The following is an 18753-nucleotide window of genomic DNA, read 5'->3' as shown; positions in this document are numbered from 1 at the left end:
AATTACAGGAATGAAAGGATAATTAGTAAATTTGTCAATTCATGTATTCAGAACTGCATTCCATAACCTTTTTCTCACTGATAAACAACTGAAATCAAATCTACAATTTCATTGGCCTTACTGTGCATTTACTCAACCAAGACACAGCACTGATAATCTTGAATATATTTTAATTAAACCCTATATTCCCTTTACACTTGATCTGGAAACTAATCTCTTTTTAAAACTCTACAGTGGCCTATCTCTAACACTAATTCAGTATTTCTGAAGACAAAGTATATGTTATATTTAATAGTCCAAGCCCATTGTTTTTCATTTCACCTCTGACGGCCATGACCACTCTAATTTCTCCGTCTGTGTTCTCAAAGACGGTTTTCCAAACTCATACATCAGAAAGACCACCGAAGCCAAACTTCATGAGAACGCTGGTTGAAGGTATTCCCTCATACATCAAAGACACCAACCACGCGCTCCAACTTTTTAATGATTTCCAATTTCAGGGCACTGAATGCTACATTTTTACCATGGAAATCACATCTCTTTACACCGTCATTCCCCATAATGATGGCCTTACAGCCCTCAAGCACACTCTGGACAAATGCACAGTGCTTGATCCACCCACCCACACCCTGGTACGCCTTGCAGAATTGGTCCTCACACTGAACGTATTCTCTTTCAATAATCTTTTTTTACCAACAGGTGAGTGGAGTTGCCATGGGCACCAGAATGGGACCCAGCTATGCCAATATCTTTGTTGGCTGGGTAGAAGAACGCTTCTTCGCTTCCTACACTGGCTATGTCCCTGACCTCTACAAGCGATACATTGATGACTGCGTCAGTGCCGCCACATGCTCTAACGATCAGCTTGAGTGCTTCCTGCACCATTTCACCAACTTCCACCTGTCCCTCAAATATACGGTTAACATATCTTCCACTACTCTTCCGTTTCTAGACATCAACTTCTCTATCAACTACCCCCGACTGTCCACTTCGGTTTATTACAAACCCACGGATTCACACAGCTATCTCTTGGATAGCTCATTTCACTCCAAACACACTAAAAACTCTCTCCCTTTTTCACAGTTCCTTCGGCTACGACGATTATGCAGCGACGACATCTACTTCAAGAACCAAGCCCTCAAAATGTACTTCTTTTTCATCAACAGAGGATACCCCAGCAGTGTGATTGACAGGGCCCTTGCCCGAGCCAAAAACACCCCCCGGACCATCAACCCGATCAGGAACTCCCGCCGTAACAACCGCATTCCTTTGGTGCTTCCTTACCACCCTAACACACTTCCTATCCCCAGGACCATTAACCACAACTTTTCCATCCTACAGGATGATCCCTCCATTGGGGCCCTCTTCTCTGACCATCCCATCATCTCATATCGCCGAGCACCTAATGTGCACAACCTTCTTGTTCACAGCTCCCTTGACCGACCTCAGCAACCATCCACACCAGGCACTTTCCCCTGCAACAGAGCTCGCTGTATCACCTGCAAGTACACATCCAACACCACACTCATTCAAGGCCCCTCAGGACAATTCCGCATCACCCAGATGGCATCTTGTACCTCCAGCAACTTTATTTACTGTATCTCTTGCAGTAAATGCGCAGCCATCTACATTGGAGAAACAGGAAGGAGACTTGGAGACGGCTTCAGAGAACACGTCAGGGCTGTGAAAATTAAAGATCTCTCCAGGCTCATAGTTTCTTATTTCACCTCTGACGGCCACAACCACTCTTATCTCTCCGTCTGTGTTCTCAAAGATGGGTTTCCAAACTCATACATCAGAAAGACCACCGAAACCAAACGTATCCTGCAGCTAGGATCACACATTCCCCCTTCTCTTAATAACAGACTACTCTTCTTTTAAATTTTCTCCATTCATTGGAAGTTTCATTTCACACCTCTCTACACCTATTCTGACTTCACACCTCTTGATATGCCTCTCTTCCTGTCCCCTGCTCCCGCCTCTCACTCCTCCTCCATCCCAGCCTTTTTCTCCCGCTACTTTACCTTTGCCTACTGCCTTGTCTCTCTCACACCTGATGAAGGCTCCACGGCCAAAACGCTGTGTTTTCTCTTTTCTTTTTTTCAGCATGGAGTAAACCTATTACTTGTTCCTTTGCAGCCTACGCATGCTGACGCAGCTACCCACCTCAACTGTTATATTTAATATATTTAAATATACTTAAATGTGATTATGCAACAATGACAGATCTTTTGAACATTTGTGGTCAAAGATAAATCTTTAATTGTAATGGTAAAAATGAAATTCCTGACCAATGTTTGTACAGTATTTCATTGTGATCCTTGGGGCTGGACACTGGATGTTGTCAGTTGAGGTTGACAATATAAAAACAATGATAAACTTTCCTGTAGCTCGCAAAGCTTATTAATGCTCCCCAGTTCGGATATAAATGAACATAATTTAAGAGTAGTTCTAGGAAGTGAAAACTAGGAAGTGAATGAAACTGGTTTAAATAGATCTGGTTGAATGCTGTATGTGTTATAAAATAATATTACCAATGACTGATTCGGGAAGGTTCTGTTGATAGCAGTCAGGGATGTGTCCATAAATTCAAACTAGGGAATAAAAACAATCCACCCTCCTCTCCAATGTAGAGTACATGTTAGCAGTACTTACACCTGTCCATTATCTGTAAAGCCTTAACAAATCAGACACAGACACTGCAATATGTCTACATTGCTTTATTTATAAAACATCCATCACTCTATAACAGCTTCTTCTGATTCAGAGTCATGGGGGAGCCAGAGCCCATCAGGGCAAGCAATGGGAGCAAAGCATGGAATTCCAGTACATGCAAAAGCAAATCTAGCAAATTTCCTCTCGGCCATTTTGATAGCTAAAATGTCTTTGTGAGGCACCATTGTCCATTCAGAACAAAACCACCGCACAATACTGAAAAAGAAAACTCACAAATGACAAGCCATCACAGTTTTGACAGGACAGAAGCTGGCCGAGCTTTAAATCAGTTTACTTTCCAAACATCCTTCATGAGCATTAATGTTATTTCCAAGAACATGCACTGTTCTTTACAGTTGTACAGTATTAGTGAAACTGTGTGGAGTTTGTCAGATATGCAGTGATCCAGTCAGGAAGGAAACTGATCTATATGAGATAAACCTGCACTGGGAGTGTTTGTCTGCTCCTTGTGTGGGAGCTCAGAGGAGTCTGGGATACGCTGGTTCAAATATCATCTCTGACTGCACTCAGTGTGCTAATTTATGAGTTATGAAAATAAGCTCATACAGTATGCTTCATTTTAATTTTGAAATATGTTAGTTTATCCTTAAAAAAAGTTAGAGAAACGAAATGGGTTTATGAGCACAGTCCCTATAATACCTTGAATAACCTCCGCATAACACATCAATCACTTAAGATTTTTTTGAAAACAGAGAAAATTTTCCTCCTTTTGATTTGTCCTTTCCAGTAGGTGTTGTACCCAACTCTCCTGTTTCACCTCCTGCAGGTCCTCCAGACCCCCTCTTCACCAGCAGGGCTGTCTCCTCACAGGCAGAGTCTCTGCTCTTCTGCTCTGTGTCCTTCTCCTCGGCCGTGCTTGTTCCTCCTGGTCCAGCTGGGCTTGAGGCTTCAGGATGGTCCTCCAGTGCTGGAGGTGCAGCTGTTCCCTCAGATTGACACTCATTCTTGTAACTGAACGTCGGGTTTTTATAGTCTGCAGTCTGGACTGGGGTATCAGGAGGAGCCTTACTGCTCTTCCCTTCTTTCTCTTTCTTCTTGTCTTTCTCCTGATGTGTCTGACTTGTGTCTGTATCTGCTGCTTCAGGACTCTTCTTGTACAGGGCCTCTGTTTGAGCTTTAATCTGAGCCCATGGCTGGTCAGAAGCTGCCTCTTTGTCTACAGGAGAGATGGTGAGGGGTTTTCTGCACTGTTTTTCAGTGCCAAAGAAAGGATGGAGCCCTTCATCGAAGGAGTCAGAGAAAGTGTAGATGTGAACTCTGGCTTCCACATTGTAAAAGGAGACCTGCCCCCCCTCATAATCCAAATACACCCCCAGTTTCCTGGGCTTCAGGCTCAGGGGGAGGAGAGTGTCGGGGTTTGTAGCAGCATAAAACTTTTCATCCAACAGTCTCAAAGCCCAGAATCCTCTTTCACTGTGAATGATTACTTTCCCACTCCTCTTAGCAGATCCTTTGGCGACTCCTACACTCCAGTGAGTCTTCTCCCCCACCTCCACCTCCCAGTAGTGTCTCCCTGAGGTGAAGACATTCTTACCCAGGACACAGGGATTTTGCTCAAATCTATTGTCACCAACTGAGACAGCCTGCTTCTCTCCCAGTGTCACAGTCTTTCCATCTTCAGACACACTGAGGGTGGCCTGTGCTGTTTCAGGATCCAGAGTCACGTCCGCTACAGAGAGAAAAGATGTTCATTGTTAACTGTGTTCTATTTATCACCTCTTTTATCATTTTTGTGATAAATGATTTATTTAATAGAGTATTTAGTACAGTTAAATGTACAGTAGAAGGAAAATATATGTAGTCAATGCTCTTGGATTTTTATTTTCTTGAGGCCCATTTGGGCTAACCATAAGCAGTTATGGTTAATAATCAGGTATTCAGTTATATTAAAAACCATACTTGCTAAGAACTAATGTCATTAAGTTCTTTAACTTACAAATAATTATAATGTTAAACATCAATACATTTATACAATTACAATTCCTCCTTCATTCATGATTGAGCTATAATGTTGAATTAAACAGAAATAATGAAAATAATAATGTTACCTTTAGATTCACAAATCCTGTTCCAAACTAGGAGAAAAAAAAATCAAGATTACTCTTGAAATACTGCGAATCTCCTTGCATCTCAACAATAAGTTTCATTGTTTTGTAAGGAAAACTGAGGAGAATTCAAGTTGGGTGATATTAAATAATTAAAAATGTGTTTGTGACTTCATATGATATAAGGGAGATCAAATCAGTTTCTGTCTTTGCTACTACAACAGGTCCTGTGTGGATCTCTTAATCTGATTCTTCAATTAGGCTAATTTAAAAGAAAGACAAAGTGTAGACTTAATGGTACAATCTAACAGCCTTGTTGTTTAAAATGTGTAAGTCTTTGATGGTATTACTGACATTCATAGTTTTGGTAGCGCATCACAGATGCCCTGATGTAACAGGTTAAGCCCACTTTATCAATGTGACTAAACAATATTGACAAAATAACATATTAACATATTGTATGTATTTGTCATCTCATATTCCAAAAATGAAAGACATTTTACCTCTGAAGCCTCAAGCTGAAGGCTGAAGCAATAGGAAACTAAAAATTAAATAATATATATATATATTTTGCATAAATCTCATGTATCGTTTACTGTAATATGTTGAATACTATGAGATCATCGCTACTGGGACTCTGGACACGTGCTCCTTTCTCTGTGCACCCCCAGCACCCGATGGCATCGCAATCGCTTACTTTCCTTTTAGCTCTACTCTCTGAACTGTCAAGGCTGAGTGGGGCCTTCACTGGGTTCTCAAGTGGGTAGTACCCCTCCTCACCAGAGTTTCACTGATCAACCCACAATACCTCAGGAGGGCTCAACAGCAGAAGCCAGCACCCTGGACCACCTCCACAGTACGCCACTCAGCACAGCTCTATCTCCCTACAGCCACCACTCCATCCTTTTAATCCATGTCTATCTGGATGCCTCCTCTGCTTGCTTACTGCCTTCGGCCACTAGCTTCTTCCTTGCTGCTCCTTCAATACCAAGCAGCCTCAGGCCTCGCCAAAGTGGCTGCCCTGCAAAACCCCCCACAACCAACTTCAACTGGGAGATTCCTTGCTCTCCATCTGTTTTGCTGACACTTGAGGATGAGGGACTATGGAATTTACTGCAACAACAAAGCAAGACCGAAATAACTACCTGAATTTGGGATTTGTCTCACAGCATCTGTGAAAGAAGGAAAAACAAAGGTTACAGAAAGTAAGCACAAAGTACATTTATTTCGCTTTCAAATAGAGCAATTGAATGTGTCCAAGTACATCCCACCTGCAGGCAGATTCTCCTCTGATTTTAAAGCCCCCTTAATTAATTTAGTATAAGCAGAGGATAATGTAGGGCTGGAGGATAGCTGAGTCAGAAGTGATCGTGATCGAGTACACTATTCTCTGTAAATAAACACATTGGGTCAATGCTTCGCAGTTTTAGTTGCTGATTGGGCTTTGGAATATCAAAGTTTCCTGTGTCTGAGAGCAGCTTTTGCTCCAATAAAGATTCCTTTCACCATATTTATTCAAGCAAGTCTGTGTTTGAATGTGCTCAGAGTCTGTGAGCCACCTAATTACCTCCGGGACCTACAGTACTACAGTTAACTTCCCTACTCATTACTCCCTCTTGTCCATCTCCATCACGATTTTGGTCTGCTTGGAATAAGGGGTTCACATGCACAGGAAAGGTGGTAGATATTAGCACTGCTGTTTATCAGAAAAGTACGTTCTTACAAATCTACAAATCTTAAAATCTGAGGGGATGAAGAGACTGATGAGATCAGAGACTGAACTAATAGTACTGTTCCTTTGCCTCTTTCTCCTTCTGATTTTCCTTGACAAGCAGGGTTGGGAGCCTCAGTAAAGGAAAACTGTTGTCATTGCTCTTTCTAGGAAGAGTGTTCTGTAAACCTGACTCTTCCTCAGGGCCAGATATGACATGTATACTGTATCAAAGCAGTAGTTGCAAACCAACTGTGATCAACTTTCCTCAACAGCACAGCTTTATCCAATATCCTGCTTCCAAGGATACAGGAGGTCTGGGGAAAATAAGTACTTAGAAGAGTATTTCTGATGCACATTAGATACAGTACATACCTAAGAGATCGGTTTGATTCCCATGAACTGCAAACGAGAAAAATATTTTTTTATTTCTCTTTCCACATCTTCAAGTTTTCAATTTAATACTAAACATCATCATCGTCATCATCATCATCTTTACAAATATAGCAGTTTATTTATTGGATGATGTACCGTATATCATTCGTCATTTATTTGTTAACAGTAGAATTTGTACGTGTTTAATTAATCTGTTCATTTCCCTGGTGATTAAAGTATGTGAATAGTTAAGCTCTCTGATCACATTCCACTAATGTGGTCAAACTAACTGTGAGATCAGCCATAGTCTGGTTCACAGCTGCCCTCAGACCCATCAGTATGTATCAGCCCTGTTAATCAAAAACTTGACTGTTTCCAGCTTAAGGTCTTCAAGGATCCCAGCTTTGACCAGTAGATGCTCTGATATTGGCAGCAGGTGTAAATGGTTATTACAGAAATAAATAAATAGAACTTTACCATGCCAAGATAGTACAATAATAATTCCAATTTAACTACTGCATGTTACAGTTACATATTTTAAAAAAAAGAGCTGAGTATATTTATTTTATAACATTCCTATGTTTCTACATTACATATCTAGATATATTCAAGTTGAAGTTATTTTTCTTAAATTTATTAAGACATTTTATCCTTAAAAGACTATGTTTACATTCTACAAGCCAAAGTTACATACAGTAAGTATATAAGGTTTGTGTGTGTGTGTTTGTGTGTGTGTGTGGCATGTTGTAAACACATATGTATAAATCAAAGCTATTTATTTCAAATCAGACAGTTGAAAATGGTAGTGTAAAAGATCAGGTTTTCAACTTTAAAAGTTAAAGCTTTTATTTGTATTTCAGGCAATCATTCCACAATATCAGAAGAACATTTTTGTTATATTTACTTGCAAAATTCAAAGAAAATCTAAAATTAAAGATTTGGTGTATAATATGATTTACCTTTTTGGAGGCTGTGCAATTCCTTTTCGACACGGTCTGTAATATTTCAAAAATACAAATTAAATTTATCAGGATGTGCTATGAGTATTGATTTTTTATCACAAGGCTAAAAAAAATGAACTTACCATATTCTTTAAGTTTCCTCTGGGCATCTTAAAAAAATAAAATATTTATTGTAAGTGACAAATTTTACATTTTTACTGAGAATAAAAGAATATTGGAAGCAATAAAAATTCTTGTGATTTTAATACCTCTCTGTATATGATAAACACTTGTATCACTTAGTGACTAAGGCCTGTGTTGTGTGAATGTATCAGCTGTTTTGCAAGGTCTTGCAATGTGAATTATATTATGATCAACTACAGTGCTGATCATAGTGTTAGTGATCACAGTGCAGAAATCACAGACTGGTGCAGTCAGATCTCAGCCAAGCAAAGTCCAGTCAAGGACAGCCCAATCCCAGTCCTCATAAGACAACTCCAGTGCCAGGTTTTCAAGTTCAGAATTCTCTTAATTGAACCTTTAATTAAAATGATAACCTAATTAGCGAGACCTTTTGAATTGTTTTCTGCATAGAGGCTTTCAAGTTAAGCTACATCTGTTCCAGAACTGAATTCACCAAGGGCTTAATTCGCAAAGTAAGTAAATTAGTCAAACACCTGAAATACTCCTCGGTAAAACTGTGGCCCGTTTCAGTTTGAAATATGACAATACCTTGATTCTTTTTCAAAGCATAAAGCAAAGCGGCACAGAAGCACAGCAGAGCCAGTACAATAGGAATGATGATAGCGGAGAGGTACAGTCTCACTGGATGGGTGCTCTCAAAGAACTCGTCTGTAAGAGAAACAATAGAGTCATTTTAGTTTGTGTCAAGCAAAATCGTACTTAGAAAACAATGAGGTTTCAGGAGAAACCTAGGGCAGGCAATACCCTGCAGTTTTAAAACATCTGATTTTCCAAGAGTGGTGTCTTGTGACACCTTGACCATTGGGGTGAATATTAATGGAGGCACCATAGGCCATGGGTCTCCAATTCTGCTCCTGGAGAGACAACTCCAGTGCCAGGTTTTCAAGTTCAGAATTCTCTTAATTGAACCTTTAATTAAAATGATAACCTAATTAGCGAGACCTTTTGAATTGTTTTCTGCATAGAGGCTTTCGAGTTAAGCTACATCTGTTCCAGAACTGAATTCACCAAGGGCTTAATTCGCAAAGTAAGTAAATTAGTCAAACACCTGAAATACTCCTCAGTAAAACTGTAGCCCGTTTCAGTTTGAAATATGACAATACCTTGATTCTTTTTCTGAGCATAAAGCTCTTCATCTCTTAAGAGCACCAGTATCTGATGAGCCAGGAGAACAGGTCCAATTAATCCAATAATGACTCGACTCAGGTCATTACGAGCTCAGTTGACTGAAACCTCCAAAATAAGGAACATGGACCCCCTGTCCAAGGGTATCCTGGGATGGGGTTGGCAAAAGGATGTGAGGAATGCTGGGAAGGAAGTATTCACATCTTCACGTCCTGTGTGTATAGGCGAACCTCAGTTCAGATCAGTGATGACATGGGATGTAGACGTCCTGTCACCTGAACCATCGTTCCCTGAGCTCCTCTTCAGGAGTAGAGACGCTACAACCTGAAAACCTGGCGGGGAGAGCTAAAACATGCGACCACAACAGGATTTGGAGGGGGCCAGGCTCAGAGGAAGCCCGATGGCGATAATGGATTCGTATTCGTATTCAGTCTCTCTGGGGGAAACGACCTACCGTTGATTTTCATCCGCGACTTCAACGAAACCTTCTGCTGCTGCATCACCACACAGTCCACACCATGGCTGTTGGTCCTCTCTACATTGAGGTGGCTGGTGACGGAGTAGGGACTATCCTTGCTGGGCTGACTGACTGGCTCCACCACCGAAGAGAGTTTTCTCCCACCCTTGTCTTCCCAGAACATCTTGGGTTCAGGGTACCAGCCCTCAGAGCGGCAGGTCAGCTTCACAATGTCTTTATCAAATTTGGAGATTTCTATCTCCGGGCTGCTGCCTTTGCCTGTGAGTAGAGCAGAGTTAAATCAGCTCACTGAACATGTCCTTCGTAATAATAATAATGAACTTTATTTTATATAGCGCCTTTAAAGGTGGCTTCTCAAAGCGCTTTACAGGATAACAACAATAAATAAGAAGAATACAACAATAAATAAGAAGAATACACAAGATAAGACACAATTACAATATATAGAGGAGACAGTGGATGGTGGTACTAAGAAAAGCAGAGGGGTGAAGAATGGAACCAGTTCAGTAAAGGCTCTTCTAAAGAAGAGGGTTTTGAGTCTGGATTTGAAGGAGTTTAGAGAAGGTGACTCTCTGACATCCTTGGTGTCAGAGAGCTTGGGGGCACAGCAGGAGAAGGCCCTGTCACCCATACAATGTAGACGGGCTTGGGGGACAGTAAGGAGGGCAGAATTAGAAGAGAGAAGGTTGCGAGGTGGGGAGTAGGGCGATAATAGTTCAGACAGGTACTGAGGTGCCAAGCCATGCAGAGCCTTATAGGTGAGCATGAGGATTTTTAAGTCTACATGGAATTTGACCAGAAGCCAGTGCAAGGACTCCAGGATAGGAGTAATGTGAACACTTCCACTAGACCTGGTCAGGATTCTGGCTGCTGTATTTTGGACATACTGTAGTTGGTTCAGAGTAGATTTAGATACCCCAGCGAGTAGAGCATTACAGTAGTCAATTCAAGAGAATACAAATGTGTTGATCAGCTTTTCAGCCACAGTTAATGATAGCATAGGGCGTAGTCTTCAGATATTTCTAAGGTGAAAAAAAGATGTTTTGACAGTATGCTGCACATGTGGGTCGAATGTTAAGCCAGAATCAAATATAACCCCAAGGTTTTTCAATTTTTATTGAAGCTCAAGTGCAGAGCCATCTACAGACGGGGTTACAGGACTGGCTTTACGAAGTTGATGGGGGGTGCCAATAAGCATGATTTCAGTCTTGTCACAGTTAAGATGAAGGAAGTTTTGAGTCATCCAAACTTTTATGTCAGAGATGCAATTAGATAGAATAGAGACAGCCACATCAGTGTCAGGTTTGGTATTGATGTATATTTGAGCATCGTCAGCGTAAAAATGAAAGCTGAGGCCTTGTGATCTTAAAAGCCGACCAAGTGGGAACATGTAAATGCTGAAGAGCAAGGGGCCCAGTATTGAACCCTGAGGAACACCAGACAACAAGACCAATTTCAGACCTGTACCCATTGAGAGAGACAAAGTGACAGCGATCAGTGAGGTAAGATTTAAACCATTTGAGGGCAGTGTCAGAGACTCCAAACACAGTCTCGAGACGAGAAAGTAAGATGTTATGGTCAACAGTGTCAAAAGCAGCACTGAGATCAAGAAGGATGAGTATAGAAAGAGAACCAGAATCAGAAGCTATTAGGAGATCGTTGGTGACTTTGACCAGGGCGGTTTCTGTGCTGTGAAGGTGAAGGAAGCCAGATTGGAGGGATTCGAAAAGGTTGTTTATCATGAGGTGGTTAAGTAACTGAAGTGAGACAACATGTCCTAGAATTTTTGCAAGAAAGGGTAAGTTGGAGATGGGGCGAAAATTGTTAAGATTGTCGAGAGCCATGTTAGGGTTTTTTGGCACGGGGGTAATGGCAGCAGTTTTGAGGACCATTGGTACAACGCCAGTGCTCATGGATTCATGTATAATATTGAGGACAATGGGACAGAGAGAAGAGACACCAGCCTGTGCAGAAATCACTAATCTCACGGGAGGCAATACTGGCCAGCTGACATAATAATAATATTTTTTTTATTATTATTCCTTACACTTATATAGCACTTTTATGGATACTCCAATCAAAGGATTTTACAGGTAATGGGGACTCCCCTCCACCACCACCAGTGTGCAGCCCCACCTGGATGGTGCTCCAGTACTCTCACCACACACCAGCTCTCAGTGGGGAGGAGAGCAGAGTGATGAAGCCAGATCAGAGATGAGGATTATTAGGAGGCCATGATTGGTAAAGACCAGGGGGAAATTTGGCCAGGATGCTGGGGTAACATTCCTACTCTTTCTAAGCATCCTGGGATTTTTAATGACCACAGAGAGTCAGGACCTCGGTTTTACATCTCATCTGAAGGACAGGGCCATTTTACAGTATAGAGTCCCCATCACTATACTGGGGCATTAGGACCCACATGGACCACAGGGTGAGCGCCCCCTGCTGGCCCCACTAACACTTTTTCCCACAGCAATCTTAGCTTTCCCAAAGGTCTCCCATCCAGGTACTGACCAGCTGCTGAGCTCCAGTGGGGCTGCCAGCTGTGAGCTGCAGAGTGATATGGCTGCTGGACATTTCACAACCAGAGCATGGCCTCATATCATTTTTTTGTTCATGCACACAAGTGATCGCATTTGTCTCCTTAGTGAACACATGTTCACTAATGTCTCAGAAAGGAGTACAATCCAGGAAAACTAGAAAGGGGTAGAGAATATCGACCTTCAACACAGCCTCCAGAACTACTGACAGAAGCCGACAAGGCTACACTTGTACTCACGTGTAACACGTAGCTGCATCTGGGGCTCCTCGTACCAGTCCACATTGCTGACATGACACTTGTAGAGGCCTTGATCTGAGATCCTGACGTCCTGGAGGAGCAGGGACACGTTTCCTCTCTCCATCTCCTGTTTGAACAGCCTCACTCTGCTCCCGTAGCCTGACCCCTCTGTCTCCTTCCCCTCCTTGTAGAGGAAGACCAGGTTCTCAAAGTTCTCTTTGAACCACCTCACCTCCATGGCTGCGGCACTCATTTCGGGGGACAGTTGACAGGGGAGGACAACGTTGTTGTCCACACTGGCCACCACAGGCTCTGACGGAACAATGAGCTTAAACTCCTCTGTAAGAAACCAGAACATTGTTAATGAACGAGTGATCTACAGTGGGCAAGTACAGAAATAGGAGTGTGTACATCCATCCATTTTCTAACTGCTTCATCCAGGTCAGGGCCACAGTTGAGCTGTCACGGCATTCAATGGGCGCAAGGCGGGGTACACCCTGGATGTGATGCCAGTTCATCGCAGGGCAGACACACAGATACAAACACTCACACCGGGGCTAATTTTCCCAGAAGCCAGTTAACCTACCAGATTGTTTTTGGATTGTGGGAGGAAACTAGAGCACCCAGAGGAAACCCACGTGAACATGGGAAGAACTTACAAACTTCACACAGACAGCACCTCAGGAATTGAACCCTGGGCCCCAGCGCTGCAAGGCACTGTGCCACCCACATTTGTATAGAGTAGTAAATTGTAAAATTTAGCAGCAGATTGCTACTGTCAACTTAATTGGTTTATTCAAATTTAGTGGCACATTACTAATGCAACGTAACTAATGTCAATTTTATTTCCAATTCCTAACACAGCATAATGTGGTTTTTAAAAGCTATGTATTGTGGAGCTTTCTGATGTCCATATTTGATACAGCCCTTTGAAAGGATCATACATTTTCCTTTTGAGCACTATTTTTTTTATTGAATAAAAAGTAGATAAATCATTATTTACAAAAGTATAGCAAGCTCCTCATGAAACAAAATGCCCTGTATGATTTATGGAGTTGTGCACCTGAACTGTCTGTCTTCTTTCCCCAAACTCATTGGATTTTCTTTAAAGGAAATATGCAGAGTTTGACTGTGTTCTGTTTTACAGGAATTCCATTAGACACAATTATTCTAACGATTTAGCGAATAAAAGATTATTATAGAATCAATGGAATAACCTAATGTTTATGGCACTTCAAATTACATAAATTCATAACTGTAACAGGGATTGGACACTCCTGTCTTCAGTGACAGCTCATCTGCAGGTTTTCAATCCAACTCTGAATTTCAAAAGCTTAGATAAATGAATTATTTAAATGAGAAGACTAGTGACAGTGGATGAGATTTTTCAGAAATTATTTCAGAAAAAAAGAGTGACACACTGAACAAAAAATGATTCAGTCACGTACATTTCAAGTCTGGTGTATCATGGTGTTTACTGGGCTATTTCATCAAAATAGTAGTATTGCCTAATAAGGTGGGCTTGTTTTTTTATGCTGATCATTTGCATTTCTGTTATTTCTCTTTCTTGAAACATTTACTTATATACAGTATAAGCAGTTTATATCTTTGTTCTGATTTCGATTAGAACATAATTTGGTGATACTGATTAATTTATTTGAGAGATTCTGTTTCATTCGTGTTTTTATCTTCACTTGTGCCAATATTTCATTCTAGCCAATATACAGTATGTTGCTGCTGTACATCTGCCTCACCCTTTTCTTACTGCAGATTGTTGTCAAGTACCACAACACAAGGACAACCTGAAACCTTCTATGAAGAATGACTTGATAACTCAATTCCACACCTATACTCACGTTTCGAATCAGCATTTCTGACGAAGGAAGTCAGGAAGAGCAGGAGCACGGCGCAGGCCACGGCGGAGTTTCCCATAACGCACCTGTCCAGGAACACAAAGTCGGGGTGCAGCAGTTTAGCGCGCAACTCCAATTCATTACACTTGCACCTTACACCAATCATTTCCCTGAGCCCTTTATCCCGCCGATGACACCATATCTGCAAAATATGGCTGGCATCTTGAAAGCCCCAGTTTATGTTCTGAAGAAAACATATTACGGCTGATTTAAACAAAATATTTCAATAGCTAAGGGCAGTAATTAACATTCCACAGGGCAGGACCAGGACTATGTTACCAAAGTTGATAAATTGTCTTCAGTCTCAGGACAATGAGAACCACATACATTTCAACATGCTGATCAATAGGAGGGCCTTGGTGATTATGTTCTTCTTCAGACCATTTATACAAGTAAGAGTGGCCTTTTTTGTTTTCAGCCCAACTTTCTGTTTCATCTTCACTCTCATTAAAGCAGCATTTGGAGCAAGCCCTGCAAACCAGTTGACCCACCATCTTAACTGGACGTTTCTAACATGCCTCCACACCACCTTCAATTCGACAGTACTCTGCAGCAGGTGAAGTGTTTCCCTTATGTGTAGCAAGCACACCTTTGCTGCACCCTTCTTTAATCTGCTTCCTCAGGGCTGTTTGGACAGGTTACTCATTAACGATGCAGACACAGCTGTGAACAGCATTTCCAGAAGCAGGATTTTTGTTTCTGTATCAACCCGGATGATTCAATTCCTGCCCCCCACATGAGATGAACTCTGGCAGAAATGCCTACAGGCTAAGTGCTCGTCACTAACCCCATCTATCATTGGAAGAGAGCAGAAGAGAAATATGAAGCAGGTACTTCATTGAAGAGACAGGTACAGATGAATTCCACACTGAAAAGGAGAAAGAAGAAGCACTACATTCCAGCTTTTGAATGGCTAAAGCCTTTTCAACATGGAATTCACCTTTACTTGAATTTACTTGCTTTACTCAAAACCGCACGGCAGTGCCTGTTCTTTCTCCGCAGGCTAAAGAAGTTCGGCATGCCATCACATATCCAGGCCAGCTTCTACAGGTGCACTATTGAGAGCATCCTGACTGGCCGCATCACTGCCTGGTGTGGGAACTGCTCCGCCCGGGATCGCAAAGTACTGCAGAGGGTGGTGAAGTCAGCGCAGCTTATTACCGGCTGTGAGCTACCAAACATCCAGGATATCTACTCAGCTAGATGTCTGAAGAAGGCCAGGTCCATTCTCAAGGACCCCAGTCATCCCAGTCAGAAACTGTTTTCCCTCCTACCGTCCGGTGAACAGTACTGAAGCATTCAGTCAAAGACTAACAGATTACGGAACAGTTTCTACCTCCAGGCAATAAGACTGCTAAATAGCCAACCTGCAGCTCCTTTAGCAAATCACCCGTGATGGCTACATGGACACACAGTTTTCACTGTATTCAGCATAACTGCACTACTTGGACATAATATATTGTTTACACCCTGGACACATAGCAGCTCTATTTATATTGCGTTTTCTCTGAGTTTATTTGATTCAATTTCTATTACATTATTATCCATTATGATGTAACCTAACCCCCCCCCCGGTGAGCTCGCAGAAAAGATATTTCATTGCCAGCAACTACTGCTGCACGCTGTATTGTAGTGGATTTGATAAATAAACTTTGATTGACTGACTTGTTCCTTTGCAGCCAACACCCACTGACACAGATCCCTCCTCATCGAACAAATAAGATAACATCTCTTTATTGTCCATATACAATTTCTTGTATTCGAAATTTGTCTTTTCGCATACCCCAACTTGCTCTCCGTGAGCAAGAACGTGAGGTCAGAGCACAGGGTCAGCCACTAATATGGTGCTCCTAGAGCAGTTGGAGTAAAGGGCCTTGCTCAGGGGCCAAACGGAGTCGGATTCCTCTGCTGGCTGCCGGATTTGAACCAGCAAATTTCCAGCCACTGGTGCAGTTCCTTAGCCACAGAGCCACCACACTGCCCTGAGGCACGTGAGGCTTAGGTCAGAGGGGTAGAAAGTGTGAACAACCCCAAGCCATTGGCGGTGGTCAAGATTAAAGATTCAAGAGATTCAAGATTTCTTTATTGGCCATATACAACAAGTGCATTGGAATGCTTACTTGTTCAGCTGTACCCAGTAACATTAGAGAAAGAGAAAAAAATAAAAATAAAAATAAAAAATGCACAAATGACAGACATGGACAATAAATTCAGACAACAGACAGGAAGAAATGACTGAAATCCTGTGGCTGGAAAGAGCTTAGAGCTACTCTGTCTGCAGTCCTTCCAGTCCACGAAGACTTTGCCCCAACAGGCTTCCACATTGTGCCACTGATAAGTACATTGTACCAGAGCACAATAAGGCACTGGTTGTATTCAGTATTAAAGCACTGCAAAGGACCACCTAGGAAAGGCAGCAAGTTAAGTCACCCTGAGTTTGATCTTCAACACTGGGCTTCCCTATCGTGGTGTTGGAAGCCCATTTTCCTGTTGATTTTTGCACTTGGTTACTTTACAGAACTTTTAATCAATAATAATCTGATTTAATTAATACTAATATGATTAGTGGAGTTTTAAACAGAACTTCAGGAGAGATATTAGATCCTAATCTCACACACTTCTGTTCTCCTAATTATGGTCTTGCAACTAGGACATCTTTTTGTGTAACTCTCTTACACCCCCCCCCACCTCTCTACACCCTTGTAGCAGCTCCCTAGCTCATTCCCGGCGAGAGTCACGCTTAATACGCTCTACCTATGAATGACCCGAGTACTGAAATCTAAATTGTTCTCAACTCTTAAACATCTTGAAACTTTTAACTTGCGCGCCTCTTTACCAAACATAAAACATAAACCTCTCCAATAACAAGCGAAGCCACATTTATCAATTAACTTCAACGAATTAAGCAAAATGGTTCCGTTGGAAGTCAGCAGGTGTGTTGATCTGTATGAAGTTTATATTTTCAGTTTTGGGTTGAAGGTGGAAGAGAGGTTGAAAAACTGGTTTTGCTATTCTAGTTGTGGGGCATTCCGCTGGGCCGTCCTGTGTGGTTGTGCACCCGCGACTGTGTCCAGAAAACCGCAGGAAAACAAAATCTGCGTTCGCCTTTCTGTCCGTTAGCGATTCTTTCAAAAAAAAAAACTTGCGGGAGGAGACGGGATTATTACGTTATATAACCGCTCCCAATACACAAACCCAGGGCTGAAGGAGTACTAAGAAGCTACAGTAAATGTTCGTAATACATAATTGCAAAGCGTTTCTTCCAGAGACAGTAATAGTAATGTTTAAAATCCACCGCGACCACTGTGGTCATATGGGAGTGTTTTTTTTTCCTCCCTGAAGCTGTCACTCTGCCAAGAATCCATGACATAACTTTTAGAAGGCCGAAAGCGAAAAAAAAAACAGATATAACTTGTGACTTGTTTTTATAGACAGCGTCACATTTTACATACGTTGGCCGAAGCCTGGCTTTTTACTTTGGTTTACCATCGGATGCTAAAAAATACACAAATATGTAAGAAATCACTGAATATCAGACGCGTCTCACGGTTTCTAAAAATGGGTTTTTAAACTCGACAATAGTGCGCGCTCGGGGCTGAGAGGTGTTGGCTGAGAGACCTCAGGGAATTACAGAGCTTCGTAAAACCCGTTTTACTTACAAATCACCGTCCTATAAGATACACCATGTCATGTTAAAATTAGTATTTTAAAAGACTTTTTTTTAAAAAAAAAAAGACTGTATTAAAGCAAACAGATCTGGGGGTGAAAGTCTGAGTGGGGCGTGGACACAGCACCCGCACACTGCCCAGCAGTACCAACGTGTACAAATATAATTCGCTTTGGATAAAAGTATAAGCCAATTTTAATACGTTTTTCGGCTAAAACATAACGCTTAAGCGGGGGGTAACGGATCAAATATGTCACTATTAGTTTGAAGGAGTATAGCAATGACATAACCACCAGACCGTTCGTACTCATTCTCAAGCAGAATGTCTCGGCAAAGCACAGAACTACTAATCAATCGCGGAATATTTTCGCTTTCTGAAATATCAACCACATTTGTAAATGGATCGTTACTTGACATCGTTAGTCCCCGGTAACGAAGAAGCTTTTTCCCCCCCCCCCAAAGACCCGATCTGTCGATAGTAAAGGTTTCCTGGCATATTGGTGTTACAGTACGCCCGCACCCTGCGTATCCGGAGAAACCCTACTGCCACAGTGCAAACCCTCCCTGTTCAAGAGGAATGGCAACCAGGAGACGACGGTCGACGCTGGATATGAGACCGAAAGACAAGAAAATAACTGTTTTATAGAAAACAAATCTCTTACGTCCTTGAAGGCTTCGTCTTTGTGTAAAATGGAGACGCCTGAATACACTTTCACTTTCGTATCTTAATTCCTGCCAAGCATGGGTCGGGAATTTTTTTCTTTTCCAGAGCAAACATC

General features: G+C 41.8%; 1 protein-coding gene across 1 annotated transcript; it reads right to left on the bottom strand.

The window, feature by feature from the left end:
* Positions 1-2707: 2707 nt before the first annotated feature.
* On the bottom strand, positions 2708-18753 carry LOC148833636 (butyrophilin subfamily 1 member A1-like). The gene is made up of 11 exons (XM_088915456.1): positions 18637-18753; positions 14251-14333; positions 12395-12733; positions 9592-9873; positions 8541-8660; positions 7952-7978; positions 7827-7862; positions 6868-6894; positions 5927-5953; positions 4785-4811; positions 2708-4405 (listed from the first exon to the last, which is right to left on the bottom strand). The coding sequence occupies exons 2-11, from the start codon at positions 14324-14326 to the stop codon at positions 3408-3410; spliced, it is 1959 nt and encodes a 652-aa protein (XP_088771582.1). The 5' UTR covers positions 14327-14333; positions 18637-18753; the 3' UTR covers positions 2708-3407.

Source organism: Atractosteus spatula, chromosome 5, assembly GCF_055471065.1.
Source record: "Atractosteus spatula isolate fAtrSpa1 chromosome 5, fAtrSpa1.hap1, whole genome shotgun sequence".
Classification (NCBI taxonomy): Eukaryota; Metazoa; Chordata; class Actinopteri; order Semionotiformes; family Lepisosteidae; genus Atractosteus; species Atractosteus spatula.
The sequence above is the reverse complement of the archived record's forward strand: the minus strand, read 5'-3'. Positions and strand labels throughout refer to the sequence as shown.

Bases quoted from the DNA above. Each gene is read 5' to 3' on its own strand.
- LOC148833636 (XM_088915456.1), bottom strand. From the start codon at position 14,326: ATGGGAAACTCCGCCGTGGCCTGCGCCGTGCTCCTGCTCTTCCTGACT. The intron at 8,661-9,591 runs GTAGGTCGTTTC...TTTCTCTTACAG, and splicing joins GTCGCGGATGAAAATCAACG to ACGAGTTCTTTGAGAGCACC. The intron at 7,863-7,951 runs GTAAGTTCATTT...GAAATATTACAG, and splicing joins GAGGAAACTTAAAGAATATG to ACCGTGTCGAAAAGGAATTG.